Here is a 27,503-nt window from a genome sequence, read left to right as displayed (position 1 = left end):
CAGAGGGAGGGTAAGGTCTTGTTTGACCTTCACACCCGCTGAGAAGGCAGGCAGGAAGGTAAGAGCTCACTTTCTGGAGCATCAATGCTGTGTCAATGGTAGATGCTCTTCAAACGGTATTGCCTTTCATCTTTCCAGCAGCCCTTAGGGTCGCCATTACCACCCTGGTTTTGTGGATAATGAACTAGACCCAGAGAGCCATGGAACAAGCTTAGAGTCATGCAATTAAGTAAATGGTGGAGCCTTAATCTAAGGCCTTCAGATTAACCCCCGACCCCTTTCTTCTCTGTTCCTAGAACCTGTGGGAGAAAAGAGAAAAAAACGGTACTGGGCAAGGGCACCTGGGATAAAGAAGGAGGCGTGAGAACTGAACCAGAAGGCAGGTGCGGGCTTACCCACCAGCTTCCGTTAGTATTCGTAGGCCAGAGGGGTCCGCCTCTGCCCCCACCAGCAAGGGGCAGGCAGATGTCCCTGTGGGGCAGGACAGGAGGAAGACAGGTAGAGAAGACACAGAGGGGCCACCTGTCCTACATTCGGTCTAGATGTGTGAAGATCAACCCCGGAGTCAGGTCTGAATCAAAGCTCTACAACCTCAGGCAAATGCAGCCTTCATATACCTCAGTTTCACCAGCTGTAAAATAGCACCTGCTTTGTACGGTTGTCGTGGGAGTTAAATAAGCCAAGATGTGTGACATGCTTAGTACCATGCCAGGCACAGAATGAGCGCTTACTACATTTTGGTTCATGGGCGCTCGGTTTATCACTGGCTGTTCCCTTCTTTGCAGTTCCTAGCTCTTGCTTAGAAAGTTTAAGTACCTTGCCCAAGGTCACATAGTTCCCAGGTCAACTCAAATCTATCTGACTCTGAAGGCTGGGTTTTTAATCACCAGGCAGCACTATCTCCCCAATAATAATGAACTTGCTGACATATTTATGATCCTCAAGCAGCTCATGAGCTGACAGGGTAAGAGACGACCCCACACAGACATGTCATCGTAGTAGACGATTGGCATTGTTCTTGGGGTGGCAGAAAACATGAGGCTGATTCTGTTCAAGGAATGTTTCCTAGAGAAATGGGAAAACGAGGACCTTATCTTTCCACACGCTCTGAGACAAAAGACAAAGCTTGCGACTCATGTAGCAAAAAGAATAATCCTTACTTATTACTTCTGTAGCTCGGCTACCAACCCACTTCGCCTCTTGAAGTCTGGATTCTGTTCCCGCCACGTCACAGAAGCTGCTTGGAGACCTGCTTACTTCCGGCTGCTCACCTGTCCTTGAACCCTCTCTTCCTGAGCTCACTCAGAGTTACCCATCTCCATCTTTCCTGAAACTCTCATCTCTTGTCTTCCGTGATAATACACTCATGAGTTTTGCTTTTCTCTGTGCCCTTCTATTTTCTTTGCTCTTGTCTCCACCTGCAGATGTGCTCTTCAGTACTCTTCTTTTTCCCCATGAACATGCCCCTTGTCAACAACCCCTACCTTCACAGTGATCACTGTCTCTGCACGGATGAGTCTGGAACCTGTGCATGGAACAGTCTTTTCTGAGCTCCAGCCTCATGTTTTTCATTGTTCACTAGACATCTCCCCCTTCTGGAACCTCAAGCGTGCCTTGAACTAGGCTTGTCCTTTCTCTACGTACGTGTGCTTTATGTTTTTTGCATACATACCAAACACCTGGCTTACTCTGGATACCCGAGAAGTCACCTCCCATCCTTTCCCTTCCCCCAATGAAATGAGCTGCTTTTCTTGACTTCCTCAGCATCTGTGTCTTGTCAGTTACCCCTGGATCATTTTTCCCTTTTCCAGTTTCATCCCACACCTTGCCATCAATGATCAACATCTGCCAATATTCCCTTTGCGATAATCTTTGGGGCCCATTCCCTTGTTTCCAACCCCCTGAGCACCACGTGGGCCTCTGTTACCATTGTAGAGCCCCTAGTGGAGCTCTCTGTCCCACCACTTGGTTGCTAACCTCTGAGCCTCTATTTTCTCATCTTAAAATTGAGATGTTGCTATAAAGATGAAATAATACATAGGAAAAACATCTGGCCGAGGATAAACATTCCTTAAGTATTCATTTCCCTGCTTTCCACTAAATTCCATCTTTGCACCATACCACCTTCCTAAAATACACTTATTACCATGTCATTTGTCTGATGAGAAACATTCTGTGGTTCCGTATGGTCCGTAAAGGCCCACGTCCCCGGCCTGGGGCTTAATGTCGGCCGCAGTCTTATCTTCAGCTGCACATCCTGTGCTCCCTCCCCTTCAGACCACCTGTCATTGTCTGCCACCATGCCGCCTTTCTCTCCCTGTTGAAGCCCTGTGCTTTCCTCAAGGTTCAGTTTATAGTCAGTGTCTTCCAGAAACCTTTCTGAATCAGCTTAACTAAAACCAGACTCTTCCTCTGGACTCAGACATCCCTTTGTAACATTTTGATGGCACTCACCTCATTGTGAAGACCTTGAAGAGCAGAAATCTAGATCATTTCTTGTCTCCCCTCTGGGTCCAAGCCTCCGTGGTGGCAGGGGGCCTCCTTCTTGCTGACTTTGCCAGTTGTCAATTTCCTCTTTTTTATTTTTAAACCTTAATGTGGGGATTTCCCTGGTGGTCCACTGGTTAAGGCTTTGCAGTTCCACCGCAGGGAGTTTGATCCCTGGTCGGGGAACTAAGATCCCACACGCCACGTGATGCAGCCAAAAAAATTTTTTTAAGATAAAAAAAAAAAAACCCAAAAAACCTTAATATGGTTTCTGGTAACTTTGACTTATTGGACTTGGGTCCTCTCCGCTAAAGTAAGATCAGTTAAAGTCATTACTTTCTTCCTCCAGTGGTCTTTAAAGTATTTGGAGACAACCCTATGCACTTGTTGATTATTTGCTTTACAAACTAAATTCAGCTCAATAAACATTGATTGGGTGCCTACTGTGTGCTAGGCATGGTGCTAACACCCAGGACACACATGGTCCCTGCCTTAAGGACACCCAGACAGAGTGATCGGTGCCGTAACAGAGGGGACTGTGGGTGCAGCAGAGAAAGGGGGCATCTCTCTGCTGGGGACTCAGGAGCAGCCTCGCAGGGGAGCTAATGATTGAGGCTAAAGGGAGACGTGAGTAAACTTGCCCGGCTCTTAGTGTTGCCCCTTAAAGGGCTTTTAGTGTTCATTTATCAAATGAAACCGCTCCTAGACTTCGAGTTGGCCACTCTTCAGAAGCGGCATGCCAAGTCCTTATTTATTCATTCTTGTTCAGGATTTCACATGTCATTAATACATATCCGTTTATATACACCTCTATGTAACTAAACTCTATTGTGAATGAGGCAAAAAAATCCATTTCATCTTTTACTTTTTTATTTTTCCAAAACCCATCTTTAATATTTCACTTTATTTGCCAGTGATCCCTGTTTTCAAATATTTTCCCCATGTACACTCAATTCATTTTTTTTCTTGCTTTTTTTTTTAATTTTTAAATTTTATTTTTTTTTTATACAGCAGGTTCTTACTAGTCATCAATTTTATACACATCAGTGTATACATGTCAATCCCAATCGCCCAATTCATCCCACCACCATTCCCACAGGCCCGCGCCTTTCCCCACTCGGTGTCCATACGTTTGTTCTCTACATCTGTGTCTCAACTTCTGCCCTGCAAACCGGCTCTTCTGTACCATTTTTCTAGTTTTCATATACATGCGTTAATATACGATAATTGTTTTTCTCTTTCTGACTTAACTTCACTCTGCATGACAGTCTCTAGATCCATCCACGTCTCAACAAATGACCCAATTTCGTTCCTTCTTAATGGCTGAGCAATATTCCATTGTATATATGTGCCACATCTTCTTTATCCTTTCATCTGTCGATGGGCATTTAGGTTGCTTCCATGACCTGGCTATTGTAAATAGTGCTGCAATGAACATTGGGGCACATGTGTCTTTTTGAATTATGCTTTTCTCTGGGTATATGCCCAGTAGTGGGTTTGCTGGGTCATATGGTAATTCTATTTTCAGTTTTTTAAGGAACCTCCATACTGTTCTCCATAGTGGCTGTATCAATTTACATTCCCACCAACAGTGCAAGAGGGTTCCCTTTCCTCCACACTCTCTCCAGCATTTGTTGTTTGTAGATTTTCTGATGATGCCCATTCTAACTGGTGTGAGGTGATACCTCATTGTAGTTTTGATTTGCATTTCTCTAATAATTAGTGATGCTGAGCAGCTTTTCACGTGCCTCGTGGCCATCGGTGTGTCTTCTTTGGAGAAATGTCTACTTAGGTCTTCTGCCCATGTTTTGATTGGGTTGTTTTTTCTTGACATAGAGCTGCACGGACTGCTTGTATATATTGGAGATTAATCCTTTGTCCGTTGATTCGTCTGCAAATATTTCCTCCCATTCTAAGGGTTGTCTTTTCATCTTGTTTATGGTTTCCTTTGCTGTGCAAAAGCTTTGAAGTTTCATTAGGTCCCATTTGTTTATTTTTGTTTTTGTTTCCATTACTCTATGAGGTGGATCAAAAAAGACCTTGCTGTGATTTATGTCAAAGAGTGTTTTCTTCCTATGTTTTCCTCTAAGAGTTTTATAGTGTCTGGTCTTATAGTTAGCTCTTTAATCCATTTTGAGTTTATTTTTGGGTATGGTGTTAGGGAGTGTTCTAATTTCATTCTCTTACATGGAGCTGTCCAGTTTTCCCAACACCACTTATTGAAGAGACTGTCTTTTCTCCATTGCATATCCTTGCCTCCTCTGTCATAGATTAGTTGACCATAGGTGCATGGGTTTATCTCTGGGCTTTCTATCTTGTTCCATTGATCTATGTTTCTGTTTTTGTGCCAGTACCATGTTGTCTTGATTACTGTGACTTTGTAGTATAGTCTGAAGTCAGGGAGTCTGATTCCTCCAGTTCCTTTTTTTCCCCCCAAGACTGCTTTGGCTATTCAGGGTCTTTTGAGTCTCCATACAAATTTTAAGATTTTTTTGTTCTAGTTCCGTAAAAAATGCCATGGGCAATTTGATAGGGATTGCATTGAATCTGTAGATTGCTTTGGATAGTATAGTCATTTTCACAATATTGATTCTTCCAATCCAAGAAAATGGTATATCTCTCCATCTGTTGGTATCATCTTTAATTTCTTCCATCACTGTCTTATAGTTTTCTGCATACAGGTTTTTGTCTCCCTAGGTAGGTTTATTCCTAGGTATTTTATTCTTTTTGTTCCAGTTGTAAATGGGAGTGTTTCCTTAATTTCTCTTTCAGATTTGTCATCATTAGTGTATAGGAATGCAAGAGATTTCTGTACATTAATTTTGTATCCTGCTACTTTACCAAATTCATTGATTAGCTCTAGTAGTTTTCTGGTGGCATTTTTAAGATTCTCTATGTATAGTATCATGTCATCTGCAAACAGTGACAGCTTTACTTCTTTTCCAATTTGTATTCCTTTTATTTCTTTTTCTTCTCTCATTGCTGTGGCTAAGACTTTCAAACCTATGTTGAATAATAGGGGTGAGAGTGAACATCCTTGTCTTGTTCCTGATCTTAGAGGAAATGCTTTCAGTTTTTCACCATTGAGAATGATGTTTGCTGTGGGTTTGTCACATATGGCCTTTATTATGTTGAGGTAGGTTCCCTCTATGCCCACTTTCTGGAGAGTTTTTATCATAAACCGGTCTTGAATTTTGTCAAAAGCTTTTTCTGCATCTATTGAGATGATCATATGGTTTTTATTCTTCAATATGTTAATATGGTGTATCACATTGATTGATTTGCATATATTGAAGAATCCTTGCATGCCTGGGGTAAATCCCACTTGATCATGGTATATGATCCTTTTAATGTGTTGTTGGATTCTGTTTGCTAGTATTTTGTTGAGGATTTTTGCATCTATATTCATCAGTGATATTGGTCTGTCATTTTCTTTTTTTGTAGTATCTTTGTCTGGTTTTGGTATCATGGTGATGGTGGCCTAATAGAATGAGTTTGGGAGTGTTCCTTCCTCTGCATTTTTTGGAAGAGTTTGAGAAGGATGGGTGTTAGCTGTTCTCTAAATGTTTGATGGAATTCACCTGTGAAGCCATCTGGTCCTGGACTTTTATTTGTTGCAAGATTTTTTTTTTTTTTTTTTTTTTTTTTTGCGGTACGCCAGGCCTCTCACTGCTGTGGCCTCTCCGTTGCGGGGCACAGCCTCCGGATGCGCAGGCTCAGCAGCCATGGCTCACGGGCCCAGCCGCTCCACGGCATGTGGGATCCTCCTGGACTGGGACACGAACCCGTGTCCCCCTCATCGGCAGGCCGACTCCTGACCCCTGAGCCACTAGGGAAGCCCTGTTGGAAGATTTTAAATCACAGTTTCAGTTTCATTACTTGTGATTGGTCTGTTCATATTTTCTATTTCTTCCTGGTTCGGATGATATTTCCATTGGTGTAAGTGAGGTGTTAAAGTTCCCCACCATTATTGTGTTACTGTCGATTTCCTCTGTTATAGCTGTTAGCAGTTGCCTTATGTATTGAGGTTTTCCTGTGTTGGGTGCATATATATTTATAATTGTTATATCTTCTTCTTGGATTGATCCCTTGATCATTATGTAGTGTCCTTCCTTGTCTCTTTTAACATTCTTTATTTTAATGTCTATTTTATCTGATAGAAGTATTGCTACTCCAGCTTTTTTTGATTTCCATTTACATGGAATATCTTGTTCCATCTCCTCACTTTCAGTCTGTCTGTGTCCCTAGGTCTGAAGTGGGTCTCTTGTAGACAGCGTATATTATGGGTCTTGTTTTTGTATCCATTCAGCAAGGCTGTATCTTTTGGTTGGAGCATTTAATCCATTCACGTTTAAGGTAATTGTCAATATTTATGTTCCTTTGACCATTTTCTTAATTGTTTTGGGTTTGTTTTTGTAGGTCCTTTTCTTGTCTTGTGTTTCCCACTTAGAGAAGTTCCTTTAGCGTTTGTTGTAGAGCTGGTTTTGGGGTGCTGAATTCTCTTAGCTTTTGCTTGTCTGTAAAGCTTTTGATTTTCCATCGAATCTGAATGAGATCCTTGCCGGGTAGTGTAATCTTGGTTGTAGGTTCTCCCCTTTCATCACGTTAAGTATATCATGCCAGTCCATTCTGGCTTGTAGAGTTTCTGCTGAGAAATCAGCTGTTAACCTTATGGGAGTTCCCTTGTATGTTATTTGTTGTTTTTCCCTTGCAGCTTTCAATAGTTTTTGTCTTTAATTTTTGCCAATTTGATTACTATGTGTCTCGGCGTGTTTCTCCTTGGGCTTATCCTGTATGGGACTCGCTGCACTTCGTGGACTTAGGTGGCTATTTCCTTCCCCATGTTAGGGAAGTTTTCGACTATAATCTCTTTAAATATTTTCTTGGGTCCTTTCTCTCTCTCTTCTCCTTCTGGGACCCTTATAATGCGAATGTTGTTGCATTTAGTGTGGTTCCAGAGGTCTCTTATGCTGTCTTCATTTCTTTTCATTCTTTTTTCTTTTCTTTTTTTTTTTTGTGGTACGCAGCCCTCTCACTGTTGTGGCCTTTCCTGTTGCGGAGCACAGGCTCTGGACGCGCAGGCTCACGGGCCCAGCCGCTCCGTGGCCTGTGGGATCTTCCCGGACTGGGTCACAAACCCAAGTCCCCTGCATCGGCAGGCGGATTCTCAACCACTGCACCACCAGGGAAGCCCCCATTCTTTTTTCTTTTTTCTGTTCTGCAGCAGTGAATTCCACCATTCTGTCTTCTAGGTCACTTATCCGTTCTTCTGCCTCAGTTATTCTGGTATTGATTCCTTCTAGTGTAGTTTTCATTTCAGTTATTTTATTATTCATCTCTGTTTGTTCTTTAATTCTTCTAGGTCTTTGTTAAACATTTTTTGCATCTTCTTGATCTTTGCCTCCATTGTTTTTCCGAGGACCTGGATCATCTTCACTGTCATTATTCTGAATTCTTTTTCTGGAAGGTTGCCTATCTCCACTTCATTTAATTGTTTTTGGGGGGTTTTATCTTGTTCCTTCATCTGGTACATAGCCCTCTGCCTTTTCATCTTGTCTGTCTTTCTGTGAATGTGGTTTTTGTTCCATAGGCTGCAGGATTGTAGTTCTTCCTGTTTCTGCTGTCTGCCCTCTCCCCTTTCACCTTAAAAAAAAAATGCTTAAGGGCTTCCCTGGTGGCGCAGCGGTTGAGAGTCCGCCTGCTCATGCAGGCGACGCGGGTTCGTGCCCTGGTCCGGGAGGATCCCGCGTGCCGCGGAGCGGCTGGGCCCGTGAGCCATGGCCGCTGAGCCTGCGCGTCCGGAGCCTGTGCTCCGCAATGGGGGAGGCCACAACAGTGAGAGGCCCGCATACCGCAAAAAAAAAAAAAAAAAAAAAAAAAATGCTTAAGCAGCTTTGTGTCAAGTTAAATGTAAATTTAGTATGATATTTGACCCCATAATTTTGGCCCTGGGGAGAAAGAAACTCCAATAGCTGTGTCCTTCCTACTGCCCCTGTAACAAAACCTAGGAATCCCTGAAACATTCCACCACACTCCCAGGCTACAGTTTATTTTAAATGATAATTAATTAAAATATCTCTTCCAATTCAGCTGTCAACATTTTCAGACAAGTTCTACTGAAATCACATTTCCAGGAAGCCTCTGGGTCGCAGCTTTTTAGGGTCCCTGAGTTAGTATGGCCAAGGGAAATTGGATGGCATTCTCTCTTTATCTCAGCATTCCCATCTGGGCCCATAAAGTAGGAAACTTCTCCTCTCTTTAGAAGGGTACCAACTCTACCTTTTAAGGCCCTACTTCTTTTATTTTTTTAAAATTTATTTTATTTATTTATTTTTGGCTGGGTTGGGTCTTCGTTGCCGTGCACAGGCTTTCTCTAGTTGCAGCAGGCGGGGGCTACTCTTTGTTGTGATGCACGGGCTTCTCACTGCGGTGGCCTCTCTCGTTGCAGAGCACGGGCTCTAGGTGCATGGGCCTCAGTAGTTGTGGCATGCAGGCTCAGCTGTTGTGGCTCGTGGCTCTAGAGCACAGGCTCAGCAGCTATGGTGCACAGGCTCAATTTCTATGCAGCATCTGGGATCTTCCCAGACCAGGGCTCGAACCTGTGTCCCCTGCATTGGCATGCAGATTCTTAACCACTGTGCCACCAGGGAAGCCCAAAGGCCCTACTTCTGAAGGAGAAGAGGTGACTGACTTCTCCAATTGGTGAGGTTGCCAGAGGAGGCCAAGCTTGGGGAGCCCAGCAACATCTGGGTCTTCTGCCCGTGCTTTGCTCCTCCAGGTGGCCAGTATTCCCAGGGTCAAGGCTCAGGCCAGCATCAGCAGGCCAGGTTGGAGGCCTATTTCCCTTTCTTTTTCTGGCCCACCAGTGTGAGTCACTTCTGGGTGAGTGTATCTGCTCTGAAGACCCAAACATTCCCTTGGGGAAACCACCGAAAAATGTCAGCCTTGGGGGGAAAGTATCACTGAGCTTGATTGTGGCCAGGGGCCAAGCCACAGTTGCCACACTTACCTCAGCAGTAAGAAAGCTGGTATTTCCCATCCTGTCTACCTCCTTTCTGGGACTCTCTTCTCATCAGAGTTTGAATTCAGAAAATGAAGAGGGGTGAATAATGATCATTCCCTAAATCTCCCAGACAAAAGTGGAGCTAAAAGGGTTGCTAGGTAGAGGCCCACTGACGAGCCAATAGCACTGCGGGGAGGAGCCCTCTGATGGGCTGCGGTCCATACCGAGCTCCTTTGGGTCTTCTGACCACCAGCTTACTCTGCCCACTGGGATTGGTTTCTGGCCTCCTGGGAAGCTACAAACAGTCTTACTGAAAGAGAGTTAATGCTCTGATCTTGATTCCTTTCCTTCCTCAGCCACACCATCCTGCTCCTCATAGAAAACTCATGTCCCTCTACAGGAAGTCACCCTTTTACCCAACACAAATAGGAGTAAAGTTACCTACCATTGTGATAGGGTTTCCTAGTTCTCTGGAGAATTCAGCAACGAGATTTTATTAACTGAGCCTTGAGTCTGAGGGGCACCCAGAACCTCCTCAGGACCATGTTTGATAACAATAGGGCCTCTTCCCCCAATCTCACCATCTAGTGGATAAATCTTATTTAAACACCACTGGGTATAGGGCCCTATTGGGGAAAAGAGCTTCTTTGCTTACATAGCTTACAGTCCAGCCCCAGAGACAATACACATGCACGTGAAATACCTGGAATGAGAGGAAACATAACATGTGGCAAAAACATGGATTTGAATCCTGGCTCCAGTACAGAGCAGCTGGTGATCTTGAGCAATTTACTTAACCTCTCTGTGTCTTTCCCCATCTAAATCTCATAAGGTTGCTTTGAGGATTCAAAGAACTACCATTTGTAAAGCACTTGGGACAATGCCTTTCCTGTTAAAAATAGTATATATAGAAGCATTTGATCCATATAAAGCTATATGTGTGTTCAGTGACCCAGTGGTGAGGTGACAGCATGCCAGAATCACTTGGGTACAGGTTTTCATCTCAAAGAAAGGCCATGCCAAGCTGACAAATGTGCCAGGCATATGGAAACATAAACCAAACCAGGTGCTAGACTCTCCTGATCTTCTGGCTACCACCCCGAGCGTCTTCCTCTGCTAATGAACATGGCGTTGGCTTCCATCAGATAGGGCAGAAGCCAGAGAGATTTCTTACAGGAGCCAGTTTCTTCCAGACACTTAAACATCTGGGTCCCAATCCTTCCATGTTTCAAATCAGGGCAGTTTTGAGCTGAGCCTCACATGCACACTGATGGCAAATAATGACATCTAATGGTCTCATTCACCAGCCCTTCTGTGCATGTCAGGAGGTGAGATGCAGTATCTTCTCTCCAGGCAGCTCATGTTTGACAAAATAAGTGACAGCAAGTCCTAGAACAATTCAGAGAGAATGGTACCTTTTTGTCCCAATACCTAGAGTCACAGGATCATTTAATTAGAAGGATCTTAGAGATCTGGTCCTACTCCCTGTATTTCATGGTTGATCATAGCCAAGAGAGATAAGGTGGTTTATCCACTTAATGGGAAAGAATGGGACCAGAACCTGGATTTTCTGATTCTTGGTGGAGTTGTCTTTCCACTAAGCCACACCCCCATCGGTAGCAGCTCTCTTCCCAGAAAGCTGTTGCAGGCTAACTTGGTGGACCTCTGGGCGGGCCAGGAGAGCCTTAATGATGACCAAGACAGGAATTCAAACATAATGATAGATTTACTTGTATTGGGCTTCATGCTGGCTTTGGGGCGTAGAGGTGGCATTGGTGATGTGGCTTTCTCTGCAAAATTCTTGAATCTACTTAGGAAGGTGAATGTTAGACCAACCAGAGAGCTGTAGTATCTGAGATGGTCTGCAGGAGGTTTTGTACGACTTCAGGCATTGTCCCTAGCAAGAAACCCAGGGCAAGATTGCCCTCTGCCCTAAAGGTTCTCAAAGTTTGCTCCATGGACCCTCGTCCACCAGAAAGTGCTGGCCTAGAAAGAGGAGAGAAAAGAGGAGCAGGGGGAGGAATATGGCATGCTCTAAGTGGCCTTACACTTGGAAGCTCACTATTCACAGCTTGAGAATGTTCCTTTCTACACAGCTGTAGATGCTACTCTCAGTCTAGTTAAGAAGCCAGTTGGATCCACTAACTCTCAGCTCTGAACCAAGGCCCAGATGGATAGAAAACTGCAAAAATTCACATTGAGAAAAATGTGATGCTGCACTCTTGATTCGTTTCCTCTCTAGAACTCTCTTTCCTGCCCTATTTGGAAAGCTCTTAGCTCACCACAGACCACCAGGCTCAGATGTTCCCAACTTTTCATTCCCCGAAGCATGAACTATCCAAGGCCAGGTGGGCAGGAGTGGAGTGGGCCAGTGGTTGCTTCCCCTGGTGGATATTGTTTTTTAATGGCGTCAGTGGAAGCAAGTGTGATGCGTAGTTCTCAGATGTTTCCACAATCAAATAGTTTGAGGCTTTACAGTGAAATCAAATATTTGCTATGTTCCTTATACTTTGGGACCTTCAACAAATTAATTAATTTGGGATTATGATGTGAATTCTATAATTTATATTATGTATATATATATATAAATGCATATACATATATGATTTACATAAATATATGTAATCGCACAGCAACCTCAAGAGGTACAGAAGATACAGAAACAGGCTTGGCTTGAGTCAACTGCCTCTGCCTGAATTAATCCTTGTGATCACAGAATGGCTTCCCCGGGAGAAAGAATGGTGGTGGTGTTTTAATAAAAGAAGGAAGAAGGGAAAGTGTACTGTGTAGACTAAAAACAAAACAAAACAAAAAAAATAGTTCTCACGGTCCACTAGGCAATAGGTGTTTAATAAATGAATTTTATAATAAATAAATGGGATAGCTGTAAATGCCGCCTCTGCATTCCAGGAGAACCACGGTCAAAGCCTCTACAGCACTTACAAAAGGTCCCCAACTCATGTCACCTAGCTATTCCCAACCCTTCTCTTAGGGCTGCTTCCTTTTACCCATCCTGGTTGAGCCACAGGCTTCTTTGCAAACCCAGCGATGTCATGATGTAACTAACCCCCACTGGATGCTGAAACCTGAGCCCAAAGATAGGCTCCCTTACCAAGGAGGGTCTCAGAAGTGTATTCTGAGATCTTCCAAATTCTGTGGTTAGAGTGCCAACAAAGCCCACAGAACGAAAGGTCCCGAGTGAACACTGTCTCTGGTCTCTGCTGAGAACAAGTGCTTCCTGGTTTGGCACTTGCCCTGCGACGGGGCTGGGAGAGAATGGAGCGGGTGATGGAGGTGAAAAGCAGCAAAGCACAATTTTTCTTGTCCTCCAGCACAATTTTTCTTCACCCTCACTTAAAGCTTTCCATTTCTAATATCATACCTTACATATAGAAAGCAATTTTAACTTCTCTAAGCCTTTTCACATTTATTATTAGCACTCTTCAAAATAATCCTGCGGAGAGGGTATTATTCTGATGCTGAATTTCCCTAAAAATAAAAATGCTTCCTGAAGTCCAGGGTACCCATTGAAATGCAAGGTAGGTAGGCATGTACCGGTGTGGGCGCACGCGTACACGCACACGCACGCGCGCAAAAACACCTCAGCAACCGCAAAACAGTTGAGGAGAAAGGAGGGTGGGAGGGCCAGCGTGATATCACCTTCATTCCCTTCTGGGTTTCAAAGCCCATATTTTCATTTAAAAGCTCCACAGCCCAGAAATCCATTTCCTCCAGTGATACGGACTTACTGGGCAGTGCTGTATCTGATACGAACGGAGACACCACTACCGTAACCAGTTCCGGAGAAAGTGACAGTCTAGCTGAACACAAACTAAAACAGAGAACAAGAGAAGGTTCCTATAGCTAATTGTCAGATTGCCTGTTCCAGACCAGAAAGGTTTTAGGGCTTCTGAAAAAAATGTGGATTATCTGGTGCTGGGCATACTCAGAGAAGACTTCTTGGGCCTTTCGGGGCTTGGAGTGGGCCATAGAGGATAACTGCCAGGATAGCTGCAGGGACCCTGTGCAGACTGGGTGAAGGATGGAAATGGAAGAGTCCAGTCAAGGAGACTGGACAGCGGCGCTTTGACCTTAGTAAATTCCCATCACAACATTTGAACCCACTTATGCTCTCTTCCATTGGCTCAGCCCTTTAGGTGTTTCCCCAAGTTTGAAAAGGCTCGGTCTTGGGTGTAGAGGTCACCAGGGCCAGTGATCTTGTGATCAAATCTACCATACACCCAGAAGAATAAGTATCGTGACGGGGATTGAGGGGGGAGTAAGCGTAGATGCGTTGATGAGATGGAGAAAAATCCACACGATGCCCAGCAGCTGTTGTTTTGTTCGGCTGTATTTAGATGCCTGTTTTAGTTACAGGTAGCCATCAAGTCTGGAAACATAGCCTTATTTTATCATGTATTGGAACGTTCTGTGAATAAGCCAGTTATTATATATTCACCTGTTGTATCAGATTGCAATGGCTGCCAAAACAAAATACGACACACTGGGTGGCTTAAACAAGAGCAATTCATTTTTTCACAGTTCTGGAGGCTGGAAGTCCAAGATCAAGGTGTCATCAGGGTTGCTTCCTCTGAGGCCTCTCTTGCAGCCTTGCAGATGGCCTCCCTCTTGCTGCCTTTTCATGTGGTCTTCCCTCTGTGCATGCAGCTGTCTCATATCTCTGTGTGTGTCCTAATCTCCTCTTCTTACAAAGACACCAGTCACATTGGATTAGGGCCCACCCTAAGAGCCTCATTTTCACTTAATTAGCTCTTTAACAGCCCTATCTCCAAATACAGTCACATTCTGAAATAACTGGGGGATTGGGGCTTCCATATAGGAGTTTTATGAGGACACAATTCAGTCCATGACACCCATGTTTCCAGGTTTGGTGGCTACCCTGGAGATATGGAAAACCAAGGGATGAGACTCCATGTTCTATGATAGGAACGCAGAGGCTTTTTCGTTAGAGTCAACACCAACCTATTTGAACCAGCCAGTCCCTTTCGTCGCTTGAGTTGAGGATGTGGCATTACTGTGGCATAGTCATGCCCGGACGTAGACCACCAGCCTTGCAATGTGCAGACACAGACTCGGGGATACAAAAGCCGCTTGCCTTGGTGGTGAGGTGGCATGCGTGCAGTGACTGCCTAGAGCATCTGCAGAGTTTGCAGAATGATGGATGGTTTTGTCTTAACTCAGGGCCCCATCCGCTGCAGTGTGTTCTCCCCCAGAGCCTGTCACCACCCCCCGCCTCATCCCAGTGAACCCCTAAGGCACCTTGGCTGTAAAGCCCCACGAGACCTGCCTGCTGATGCAATGGTGTATAATTCAACAGTAATTTGTATTCCATGCAGGTCTGCGCAAAGCTATAAAGTGCTATCAGGAGCTAAATGCTGCTGAGGCATTTAATCTAAGCAAAGGAAGGGTCTGTATACTTCAGCTTCCTGGGATGCACACCACCGTTAAAGGAGGAGGGTTCTTTTTTCTGTTTGCCGATTTGCTTCTTTACGGTTTTAAAGATCAGAGGGGGTGGAGGGGAGAGAGTCTTCAGAGAGAGGATTGGGCTGCTTCCTGACCTCCCTGACACACACTTCCACGAGGGCACTTCTGCAGAGACAGCTTTGCAGCGACCTGTGGGGCTGGGGTCAGGACAGAGGCCCTCTGGCCACCATAGCAACAAGGCACCACGTGAGGGTCAGGGATAAGCAGGCGTCACTCCTTATTCCCAAGAGCAGAAAATGTCACACGGATGGATTTCTGGCCCCGGAAAGCTGCAGAAATTATACTCCAGTGGAGTTTTGGGTACAACTTGGTCACAGAAGGAATAGCTATTTGGGAATATGCCTCTGCACACAATATGTGACCACCCTGGATTCCTGTGAAAACCTTCTTGAGGCCCTCGGTTTCCTAGGCAATGGCTTCTTGAATTAGTAAGAGCACTTCGCTGCCTTGCCTGAGACCACAATTTTGTTGCTATTTCTCCACAGGGTCCGTGGCTGCGGTGTTACCGCGTGGCTTCTCCAACAGTCCCTGAAAGAAGTGGAGACGTGTTCTCCCCTCCCCTCCCCTCCTGTGGATGCTAAAGGAGCAGCCACGCGGGAGGCCCCATCTCGCCCGCCTTACGTACCTGCAGTCACTGCTCGGAAGTGGGCTGAGCAGAGGTTAATGCCAAAACTCTGAATATCAGCTTAAAAATATCTTGGTAATCAACCTACCAGGGGGTGCTGGGATAGAACCATTTGGGGTTTCGGATTAAGCGCTCCCTTGGTGACACTTCAAGGTTGCAGAAAAATTAACTGCCCCAAAACAATGCTGTCCTGGCCTGGCCTTTCTTAACGTGGCAACATACCCAGGGATCCAAGTTTCTGTGCTTCCACTGGGTTAAGGCTTTAGGTTTTCTGTAACTTACAAGTGAGGATTAAGTTTTGTAGTCATTGCAGTATCACCGATTGGCCCCAGAGTGCAGGGCAGGAGGGAACGTGTAGGAAGGGAGACCAGTGCTTAGCCCAGGTCTTTCTAGTTTTAGGACCCAAAGTCACACTTACCAGGGACACACCCTCTACCCTCACCAACGCCCAGGCAAACTGGGACGGTTGATCACCCTTCTAGGGAAGGAAGACTTTGAAAGAAAAAAAAAGTCAGAAACTGAAGGGAATTGGGGCTTATGGGGGAAGCACTGGAAATCCTACGTGTAGCCAGGGAGTACCTCAAACATACCGTGTCCCTGGGGACTGGGACACAGGATTACATAATACGTGATACCACCTACTATCACATAATGCTGTGAAGCTCTCATGTTCTGGTGGTAGTTCAAATCAGAGGAGAGGGTGAAGTGGCCAGAAAGAGTATGGAATGTGGGTTCAGAGAAGGACTGGGAAGCCCCAAGTCTGAAAAGACAAAGGAGGAGACAGACAGGGACATCTAGGGAGGGGGACCAAGCCTGGATCAGGGGGCGGCTTGGAAACTCAGGGAAGAGATAGCCAAGCAGGAGGAAGTTGTTAAACAGCCCAGAAACTAAAAACGGGGAGCAAACTCGAATCTAATATCGGCAACCAGAGAGACGTTAATTAGAGACGGCAGCCATGCAAGGAACTTGGCGAGGGGGCTGTATTTGGCGCTGGGGCAAGAAGTCGGCCGGCTGGGCATGGACACTCTTCTCTCTGTCTCGCCTCACTCAAGCCTCAGCGGTGCCTGGAGAGGAGGGGTGGGGGGCGGCCGGCATGCGTGCGCCCAGTGATCCCAGAACACCACCCAGCCCTCGCCCCTTCCAGCTAGACGCTGACGGGACACGCAGACACCGGTGACTGGGGCTGGACCAGGGGTGGCCAGGTGCCATCGTGGGTTTGATTCCTGAAAGAGCTCCAGGTGGGGTTGGTCACCCAAGGAAGCAGGTGCTGTGTTTGAATCAAAAGGAAGCATTTATGTTTGCAGAGTGCGTTACACTCCTTGGCCATGCCTTCCCGCTCACAGGTGGAGTTGGCAAATGGGGACACCAGAGGGGTCTGGAGAACACTGTTCTGCGCCCTCTACGCCAGTGGGTCTTGTTAGCGCCGGCTCTCGGGCTGCGGGCACACGGGGTGGGGTGGTCTCATCTAACTGCACTTCCTGAGCTCTGAGTCCAAATGTGTGAGAGTCCTGGCACGGAAAGGGTAACTAGATGTCGTTCCTCCTTCCAACCCGCTGCACCTGACTAGCTACGGCTGGCTTCCGGGAGGGCTGGGCTGAGTGGGAGTCTGAGGCCCCTTCCAGGACCAGCAGGAATGAGGGTTGAGATTGGTTAGCTACTTCTGCCAAAGGCATGGACTGGAAACTAATAGAAGAGCCATTGCACTTTGCTGTCCAAAGCTTTACAGTTCCTATGATGAGATGCGTTACGGTCCCCTCGTGAATGGACAAGGCTGGTGCTTTTCAAAACTGTTTAGATCAAATGGAATTTCACGTGGAAACAGATCAAAGCAGGGCTCTTCTGGCCAAAAAGAGGAGAGAGGGCTGGGAGTCTCTTCTACTCTCTCTTCCTTTCCCAGTGGCAGCTCCTGAGGCACCTCCATCGAACAGGGTTTGAAAGCCACTGGAGGAAGGACTGCTTCAGGAGAGGGTCAGGAAGGACGCCTCTGAGAGGATGGCATTTGAATTGAGATCCCAGAAGATCTCAAGAAGAAGGCCGTTCTTCTTGGCTAGAGTACAGGGAGTGTCGGGGTCAAGCTGAGAAATGAGGTCAGATCGGTAGGAAGCGTCCACTCAGGTAAGGCCATACAGGCAGGGTAAGGAAGGTGGGATTTAACTTGTTTTAAATATCACTGGAAGAAGAAGGCAGGAAACCAATGATCTGTTAACAGAGGTTCTGTGGGAGGTGACGGAAGCCTGACCAGGATGGCAGCAGTGAGCATTTCGGAAGTTAGAGGCGTGATGGGAGTGGGATGTGGACGTGCCTTCTCGACTCGGGCTTAGAGACCTAGGACACTGGAGCACTGGGGTTGAAGGAGGGATGCTCTCCAGGCCAGGTGCGGACCCCCTTCTCTTTATTGCCTGCGGACACCCTGTTTTTTTCCTTTGTTGTTGTTTGTTGGTGCTACGCGGGCCTCTCACTGCTGTGGCCTCTCCCGTTGCGGAGCACAGGCTCCGGACGCGCAGGCTCAGCGGCCACGGCTCACGGGCCCAGCCGCTCCGCGGCACGTGGGATCCTCCCGGACCGGGGCACTTACCCGCGTCCCCTGCTTCGGCAGGCGGACCCTCAACCACTGCGCCACCAGGGAAGCCCCACCCTGTTCATTTTTCAAGACACTGCTTCCTCTGGGAAAGCTTCCCTGGCCCGGCATAGCTGTCTCTTAGCATTTACTTCTGGGTATTAGCCCTTCTTTTGCTAAACATGGCTAGATATAGGAGCTCCCTTACAGCCGTCTGCTCCAGCCCCCTGGTTTTACAGATGAGGGGACCAAAGATTCAGAGCTGATACTAAACTCAGGTCTCTTTATCCCCAGTCTGGTGCTATTTTCACTTCATCCTCAGCTTTTCATTTGTGTCTGCCTCATGTCCCCAGCGAGATTATAAGATTTTTTGTTTCATCTTTTAATTTTAGATTTTATTAAAACTTCTTAAGAACAGTGATCCTATCTTATTCTCCTTTTTATCCTCCTAACATCTAGCATAACGCTTGGCACAAACATAGAAGTTCAATAAATATTTGCCGAGCGGCTGTCGGGCCCCCAGCGGAGCCTGCGGCCACAGGAACGCCCCCCGGCGCCCGCCCCCCGGCGGTCAGCCTGCCTCCCCAGACCTCACAGCACGTGCGTCTCACAGCCGCACTGCTGCTGCCCCTACTTGCCCAGCCAGTGTCACAGCCAGTTCTGGCCACACAGCAGAGCCTTGCTCCAAGGGGAAGGGCTTGGGTAGTTCTTTGCACCTAATTGCTAACTGTGACTACAATTAGTCTTGGAGGCTGACTGGAGTTAGGCTCAAATCCCAAGCCACGGTGGGGGGTGAATCACTGAGACGATGTGACCAGGCATCACTACCTTCGCCTTTCTTGGATCCTCACTCACCAATCGATACGCGCTCCCGAGCGATAAAATGCCCCAGGCCACGGCCTGTTCCTTGAGGGGAGAGGAGAGCCTCACACTTGCCCAAAGGACCACTGTGCTTTTGGGTGAATGCAAAGAGGCTGCAATGCCCCGTGCTGTAATATCTACTACCGCCCTTTCCTTGAGGCTGTTTTCTAGCAGAGACATTTAGAATCGCTGTTGGTTCCCCAGAGAAGCCCTCAGAGTTGGTGGTGGTTGGGGGAGTTCTGCACCCCACCCTTCCCAGCCGGTCACCGGTCCACAGGACCGAGAGCGGTGCTCATCGCCTGAGACAGGAAGCTGGGTCAGGCAGGGTCCTTGCGCGCCTGAGCACCCCATCCCCCCGCGCGCCGGTACCTCTGACTCCTGATGTGTGTATTTCCAGTTATTAACGCACACTTCCCAACTTGAACTTGGAAGTGCAGAAGTACGTAAAAATACAAATCCTTGCTCCGAACGGAAAACAGCCGTGTCCGCGGCAGCTGACAGAAGATGCTCTGGCTCTTCTCTCTTTGTCACACCGGGCTTTCCTGACATGTTGCACAGATGAGCTGCGTAACGGGCCGTCTTGAGTGAGAGCCCTCAAAGTTTTTTTTTCCCATCAGGAGCTAACAGACCACAGAAATCTTTAAAGGTTCCAGAGTCACAGAACAACTGACCGGAAGTGAAGGCAGGAAGCTATCCCAACTAACCCTATTAACGTGACAACGAGATGTGTGTTGTTATCAACAAGCGGAGCCATTTCCAGTTGGTAGGAAATTAAGTCCACATGGTAATTAAGTAATTAGGTCTTGATTTATCAACCGCATCTTTGTGTCCTGTCTGCCCTGCTTGCAGAACACCCTTAAAATAGCGTCTGTCAAGCTTTTTCAGCTATTGGGAACTTGGGAAGATCAAAACTTCCTCGAGATCGACCTTCTCTCCCGGAACAAATCGCTGAACTTAATCAGGAAGACTGTGCATAATTTGATGAGAAGAAAGGTCTCCATTTTTGAAAGTATCCTGTGTGGATACAGTTTATAGAGAGCCCTTGGGTGACCTCAGTCACATCCAGAGCCTCAGTTTGTAAGATGATGACTCAGTCCACATCTCTAGCTCAGAAATTACTTACTACCAGGCTCCAGACCCACGGTGCCAAGTGCCTTCACGTCCCAAGGGCAGCTCAGATTTGAACTCAGCACGCACGCACACGTGTGCGCCCCCTCTCTCCCCTCTTCCTGTCCGAAATCCGAATTTTAGTAAATGACTTCATCGCACACTCAGGTTTCTAAACCAGAAATTGAAAGCGTACTTGAGGAGGCACAAGCAGGCCAGCTCTGGTTTGTTGGAGTTTGGAGTCTTTGAAACTGGTGTCAAAACGAAGCTTCCTTCAATTCTGGCACTCCCAAGCCATCACCCTGTCCTTGGCCGGGGTCCCACAGGCTGCCTCCTTCCCTCTGGCCCCCCTCTGCTTCTTCCCTCACCTGAATCTGTGCCTCAAGGTTATACAAAGAACCTCTGCCCTAACACAGGGTCTCAGCAGGCCGATCAACAGAAATCATCTGAGGAACTTTTTAAAAAGGAAAGATTCCCATCCTCTCCCCAAGATTCTGATTAAGAAAGTCTGGGATGAGACATAATCCACCCTGGGTGCCGTCTTAGAATTCCGTCTGAATCCCAGGGCACAGCAGGAGAGACTCGGGGTGCTTTAGAATCCCCCCCACTGTTTTCCCAGGTAACGATGGTGCCATATCTGTTGGTACACGATGACTGTTGGCTGCACCCACATGCACAAGCATGTACGCGCACACACAAACACACACACATGCACACATGTACACCTACATGCTTCCCACCCACACAATTTTATTTATGCGGCACCTGTGCCCCGGTCACCCCTGACTCACGGCTTTCCATTGCCTCTACCAGCCATCATTCACTAACAGTCCTTCAGTCCTGCCCTGCTCCCTCCTCGCCAGAGCCCTCCTTCCTTCTCCCCTTGACTACAGCTCCTAACTGGTCTCCCTGCCTCTGGACCGCTCTCTGCTCTGCTCCCGGATTAGTGGTCTTTGGAAACACAGGTCACAACCGCTGAAGTGCCTGGACCCCACCAGGCAGTACTATCGACCCCACGCAGCCTTTTCCAAACTCTACTTAGTTCTTCAGGCCATTGCTCTCCTATCTGCAGTGACAGAGGAAACATTAGACACAGCAAATATCGAGAAAAGCTCTTAAACTCATTTTAGGTACTCAAATATCTATCGGCTAAAAGTGGACTTGTAATTCTCTTCTATTTGATAACATTGTATCTCTTGTAGCAGCCTTCTCATTGGAGGTTAATTTGAGCAATGGTTTTTTTAAAGGAGCATCGTTGAATAAGCTTGCGAAATACCTCGTAAGACTAGGCTGGACAAGTTAACTTATATTACTGTGGATTATGAATCTCAGTGGGTGAGAAGTGACGTACAGAGTTTCCCAGAGCTATTGACTCTGCTGCCACGTCGTAAAGGAGTTATCTCCTAGGCTTAGTGATCGACAGAAAATGCTGGCAAATGTCTTACGGGAAAAGGCTTCCAGGATTTGGATGACTGGTTGGTAAATGGATGAAAGGAAAAACCCAATATCGTAGGACACATTGTGTATGGAAACGAAAAGAATAAAAATGTTTTTCTCTTTAAAGAAGTAGCAGTGGGGGGGGCTGTTTCCTGCGTCTCCAAGGAAAGACGGTGAATTTTAAAGGCTTTGGAAAAATGAGCCGAATACTGTCCTGCTTCACTGCACCCTACACAAACCGTCATGTGATATCGTTTTAGTATTTTCCCAAAGGAGAGACTCCCCGAGTTTATCCAAGACTGGGCAGTTAGTGAAGCATGAGGGAGCCTCGATACTATTCCCCTCTCTGTGAATATTTCCAAATATTGATCTCGTTAGCAGGTTACTTTTACCGGGACCTCCTCATTGTTCCTACTCAAGAAAATCGAAACTGTAGTAAACCTCACTTCTCTCTTTCTCTCTCCCTCTCCTCTTCCCTTTCCTTCTCTGTTGCCCCACCCCTGTTTCTTCCCTTCTCCTCCAGGAACTTTCTGCATCATTTCACTGTGCACCTGTGTGGCCGGAATCAACTTTGAGCTGTCACGCTACCCACGCTACCTGTATGGACTCCCCGACGACATCAGCCATGGCTACGGATGGTCCATGTTCTGTGCTTGGGGGGGCCTGGGCCTCACGCTAATCTCGGGATTCTTCTGTACCTTGGCCCCTTCTGTCCAACCTGTCCCGAGGACCAACTGCCCCAAATCCAGACCCGAGAATGGGACAGTGTGCTAAAAAAAACAAACCCATACACACACATATATATATATATATAAATATATATATATAAATATATATATACTATACGTATATACAACAAAACTCAATCAAGATGGCGCCAGCGCCGAGGCAGAGCGGAAGCTGGCTTAGGCGTCTGCATCTCGTCGGACTTTGTGTTGCCTCCTCACCGAGCTGGGGAAAGCGTTCCCATCACGTGGCTCTTCCATCAGTTCTTAACTTTTGGCTCCGTGGTTTCTTGAAGACGTCACCACTCGAGATCATCTCGATTCCCTTCACTCACGAGGATGGGGTGGTGGGCTGGGAAGGGACGGTGCCCGTGGTCTGGGGCGGCACGGGTGTAGACAAGGAAGTGCCCTCCGCTGGGCTGGCCGAAGGGGACAATACCCCAACACCCATCATATCAGAGAAACAACGCCCTTAGTTCATAGAATGTAACCAGGTCTTTGAGGCCATTTCCAGAACCATTTTCTTCTCCTGCTCTTCCCGTTCTGATTTCCTTCCTGGCGGACCGGTGACACACAAGAAGTGGAAGAGAAAACCCGCCGAGAAGGGAGCTTTCTCTTTGCTGCCAAACTTTTGGACAAAGTGTCGGAGGTGGGCAGGGAGAGAGCACAACGTGCTGAGAGGCAAGATCCGCATCGATGAGAGGACACTTCAGTGGGTGCTCAGAAAACCCAGTCTTACCTTCCAGCTGCCTTACACCCAGTTAAGCAAGAGGCCGCCCTGCCCCGAACCCCGTCTGCACTCCCCGGGAAGATCGGAGCCTTGGAGTAACGCTGTAATATGTGTGTGTGTGTGTGTGTGTGTGTGTGCGTGTGTGCGCGTGTGACAGCTTCGGGCAGTTTCCTTTTTTTTTCTTTTCACCTTTTTCAATGGCAATGCTGCGTTATGACTGTTGTCTGTCCTTTGTGGTGGTTTCATGGCCCAGGATGGAGGGCCCAAGACCTAGGAAGCATCACGAGGGGCAGGCTGCTATGGGGGCCAGTCTTGCAGCTTCAGATCCCTGGAGTGTGTGTGCGTGCGTGTGTGCATGTGTGTGTGTGTGGATGTTTTCTGAGTGTGGGGTTTTATCATTTGTGTTGCGTTTTTCTGTTATTTTTAGTGCAGCTGAAATTCCCAGAGGGCAGAACCAAGGACAAAACCACTGGGCAGAGGACCTGTGGTGCTTCACATCCCAGTTCTGGGACGCCATGGGATTTAGTCCTCTAATTTTGGAAGTTCAAGGCACAGCTGGGTACACGCGCCATGAGCGAAGAGGGGGAACACGGTTCAACAGGGAGAAGGAAAGTGGCCTCTGTTGCTGTTGGAAAGTCCACATACCAGACAAGACCTTTCACTTCCCATCACAGAAGCTGTCCTTTGTCACTGGACATCCACCCCTTTTGTAGGGGTGACCTCTGTACAGACGAAAGAAAATGGGTCACCTGCAGAGAGAGCCACCATGTCCCATGGGCTCCAGTTTGTATGATATTGTGTAAATTCATGGAGAACTCTTGACTCTTGCCATCTTCTTTCTTTTCCTCTTGGTATTCAAGGCCATGAATCCCCAAGTAGCCATCTTGGTGGCTAGCACCCCAACAGAGGTGGCCTCAATCCAGCCCAGTGTCTCGGGCTCGGTTGAATGCATTGGCACTGCAGGGGTTGGCGAGCTATGGAAGTCAGCCAGCGGGTTGTGAAAGCTGGGGGGACGGGAGTCTGCCAGCAAGAGTGGGCAGCAGCAGGTGACCGTCACCTCAGTGACCCCGCGGGGGCCGAGCAGCCCCGGGGAGGCAAAGAGAGAATTCCCCGAGCCGTCCAGCCATGGGTCAACCGTGTGGCCGAGAATTCAGTTGCTTCATAACTGAATGTGCTCTGGGAACTTTGCCACCCACTCAGCAGCCTCCCTTCCCAGCCAAGCCCTCTGTTTCATCTCCCTGTCCTCTACCCTGCCCCCGCTCCAGCTCCCCCCTTTTCTCACCTGTGAACCATTTCCCTTCTCTCTCTTCCATCCACCAGGCTCCAAGTCCCGCCTCTCTCCTCATCTGCTCTTTTTGACTGTGTGTGTGCGCGTGTAATTCACAACCACATAGGACATCTGATGTGCGTGGATGGGTCTGAGGGTAGCTCTGTGTGTGTGTGTATCTCTCTGGTGCATTTTGTGTACATTTGTGTCAGTATGTACCTGGATGCAGATGTGGGTGTACTACTCAAGACTTCTTTGCTGGCGACACGCATCAGCTTCTGCAAAAAGGCTCACGTGTGAGTGACTGCCCTGTGCGCGGGGTGCTAGGAGACGACGGGGCAGGAAATGCTGTTAGCTCCTAATTGCACTTCTAAGGGTGCTTTTTAAAACAAAGGATGTATTCTATGAGAAGGGAGATAGTTTTCAGGAAAACCCAGTGTTTCAATTGTACAGGGAATTAAAAAAATAATAATTTGCTTTGAAAAGTTAGATTTCCCGCTTCAGGGGAAGGGCATACTTGGGCTTGAGGAAAAGTGAGGAGATGTATCTCAGATTGTGTCTTCCTTCCAAGCATCTTGACTGGGCTCCGCCTAGCAGGGAGAGGTGGGCGTCCACCAGCATCTGGGGCAGGAGGCTTGTCTGTGACCACATCCAAATTTCAGCTGTTTCCCAATTGTAGGAAAATGCGGAAAGAAATTCCAAGTGGGGCAATTGGTAATCAGTCATTTAAACTTTTCCTAAGTAACCAGTACTGTTCACCAACCTGTAATTTATACTCTCTTTTTTAAGCCCATGCTTGACGTAATAGATCATCCGCTCTCTCCAACTGCTAATCTTTATAACAGACCTTTATCACAGGTTGCTGCACCCCTTTGAAATGTCCCTAAATGCTAGGAGGACCCCTAGGAGAGAAGTAAACCACCTGGGCTCAACTCACCATCAGCAGGGCAGGAGCTTAGAGCTGCTTTCTTTGGTAATGGGGCCAGAAATGTACAGACACGCACACTCTGGGTCTGACCCTGCTCGGGGCCAATAAAAGCCCAGCCACGTGGCCAGGATGGAAGCCCTGTACAGACGGCAAGTCCTGGCTGTGGGAGAACTGCTCTGGTCACCTTGACCCCTCCGGCCTAGGGACTTGACCCCAGGTGAAGGCGTGTCACTCCAAGCTGTCACTGAGGCTTTCGTGCTGTGAGGGCTGAGGAAGAAGAGAAGGCAGAGAGGGAGGAGAAGGAAGGAAGGAGACTCAACCTTCGAGACTCTTTACATCAGACTCTGGGAACCCCAGATCAGAGTAGAACCCAACCTTCTGACGGGATTTAGGGTCAGTGGCCTCACCCACCAGCCCCCACCCCAGGTCAAGTTCAAATTCCCTACAGGTGTGCAGGCGAGGCCTGTGACCGTGTATGTGTTTTGAGCTCCGTAAAAGTCGACCTTGAGCGCGGGGCCTTTTATTTCCCTCCCTGCCCTAGGACCCTGAGGATTCAGGAAAGTGGGGCGTCTGCCTTAGAAAGAGGTCCTATTTCTTCCCCCATTTTGAGAGTTTTGGTTTCTTCTTCTGATTTCTGTTCCTTTCTGTCCACTCACTTCCACTTTCCCTCGGCATCAACTACGACCCATTAAAATAGTTAAGGAGTCTGTCTTTCGAGAGGCTCATCCACGCCAAGCAGCCCCCCTTCCTTGTTTGCTGTGGCTGTAGGTTTCATAAGGAATTCTGTGACTCCCTGGCCTCAAAGTGTGAAAGAATTGGAAACGTGCCTGTTCCAGTTTCAATCCTCCTCCACGTCCCAGCCTCTCAACGATAACACCCTTTCGACTTCAGGGATCACAGAGTCACAAACAGTCGACAACTCCACCAAATCGAGACAAAGCCTTCCTCAGTCACACGTCCACGTGCAGCAGCCTGGGCCCTGGTGCCATCTGGGGATATTCTCTTGTTGGGAGTGAGTGGTTTCACCTAGCAGAGCTTACCTTCCTTTCGATAAGGGAAGAAGACGTCCTGAGGCTCTTCAGCCGGCGCCCCACATCTTAACGTCCATCCGCTGTCACCACGAGAGGGTCTAAAATGAAAGAGCCACTGTAGTTGTCCTGGTTTCATGGGAGGATGTGCCGCTTACGACTCCAAAGCTGCCCACCTGAGTCAGATTCAGGATCATGAAATCAAGTACATCACCCAGAGGTGTGTAGAATTGACTGTCTTCACCTGGCTTATTCTGAGAGCATTGAGGAACTGATTTTCCAGGATCAGAGGGGAAGAAGTGGGAAGAAATACGCTCTGGTCATCTTTGGTGTGTTATGTGTGGGATGTTTGCTTGATGCTTGTAGCCAAAGGGAAGCTGCTCTTCTGAAAATGTCCCCTCTGCTCTAGGGACGAAACTCTCCCGTGGACACATCCAGCCCTTTCCAGGGAAAGATGATGAGTCATGGAGTGATTTCACCGCAGATAGAAATAGTTGGTGCATTAACAGCTGGGTTGGCTTCTGTGCCAACAGCTGTGTCTTCCAGCTGTTACACAATAGAGTCAGGGGACAGATTTTTAAACAAGACCACCTGAGTTGATGGTCACAGAAGTTTCTGGTTTCCCTCAACGTGGCCGCCTTGGTGGGCTGGGTTTTCCCTCTTTTCATCAGTGTCTCCATGGTGCAAAATATTTCTTAAACATTATGGTTAGTTCTTAGACTACATTATTATTGGCAATTTGATTTTTTTTTCCTGAATAATACATGTTCATTGTAGAAAATTAGAAAAATAAACTACAAAAGAAAAAAAAAAAAAAAACCTTAGAAGATTGTTCACAATCCCATGGCTCTGGGCATCATAATGGCCATAGGCCCAACACTTCCCCATCAGTGGTTGTCTCTGGGTTGGCAGTTGGGGCCAGGGGTGCAGCCCATGACCACAGAACTACATTGGTCTGCGTGGAGTTGACCCTATGTTCACAGCAGTGAGCGCACAGGGCCCTGAGCCCCCAGAGGTAGCAAACAGGCCTTTGAAGAGGCTTAATGCCGGAGCTCAGGGGCAGGGTGGAACAGAGCTAAAAGATTCCAACTTTGGGATTCCTTTCCTTTTTCTGTTTCTCCTTCCTTCTTTCCTTCCTTCCTTTCTCTCTCTTTTTTTTTTTTTTTTTTTGAGTGCCATCTCAGTCTAATGATAGGGGTAAGAGCACTGAAGCCAGAGTAACTCACTAATTCAGCTACACTTG

The 27,503-nt window shown here is 47.4% G+C and overlaps 1 protein-coding gene and 1 long non-coding RNA gene across 2 annotated transcripts in view; one reads left to right on the top strand and one right to left on the bottom strand.

Moving 5' to 3' along the window:
• Nucleotides 1–22,456, top strand: part of TMEM178B (transmembrane protein 178B) — a 354,973-nt gene extending 332,517 nt beyond the window's left edge. Inside the window, exon 4 of the mRNA XM_059073504.2 lies at nucleotides 22,106–22,456. Coding sequence (XP_058929487.1) covers nucleotides 22,106–22,356 — 251 coding nt within the window. The 3' untranslated portion in view covers nucleotides 22,357–22,456. The remainder of the gene's footprint in view (nucleotides 1–22,105) is intronic.
• A 776-nt stretch (nucleotides 22,457–23,232) lies between these two features.
• On the bottom strand, nucleotides 23,233–26,667 carry LOC136794826 (uncharacterized). Its single transcript, XR_010842057.1, has 3 exons — nucleotides 26,437–26,667; nucleotides 26,273–26,361; nucleotides 23,233–25,499 (listed from the first exon to the last, which is right to left on the bottom strand). It is a non-coding gene; the product is annotated as an uncharacterized lncRNA (long non-coding RNA).
• Nucleotides 26,668–27,503: the final 836 nt, after the last annotated feature.

This window comes from Kogia breviceps, chromosome 9, assembly GCF_026419965.1.
Source record: "Kogia breviceps isolate mKogBre1 chromosome 9, mKogBre1 haplotype 1, whole genome shotgun sequence".
In the NCBI taxonomy this organism is placed as follows: Eukaryota; Metazoa; Chordata; class Mammalia; order Artiodactyla; family Physeteridae; genus Kogia; species Kogia breviceps.
Note: the sequence above shows the minus strand (reverse complement) of the source record. Positions and strands in the feature narration are given on the sequence as shown.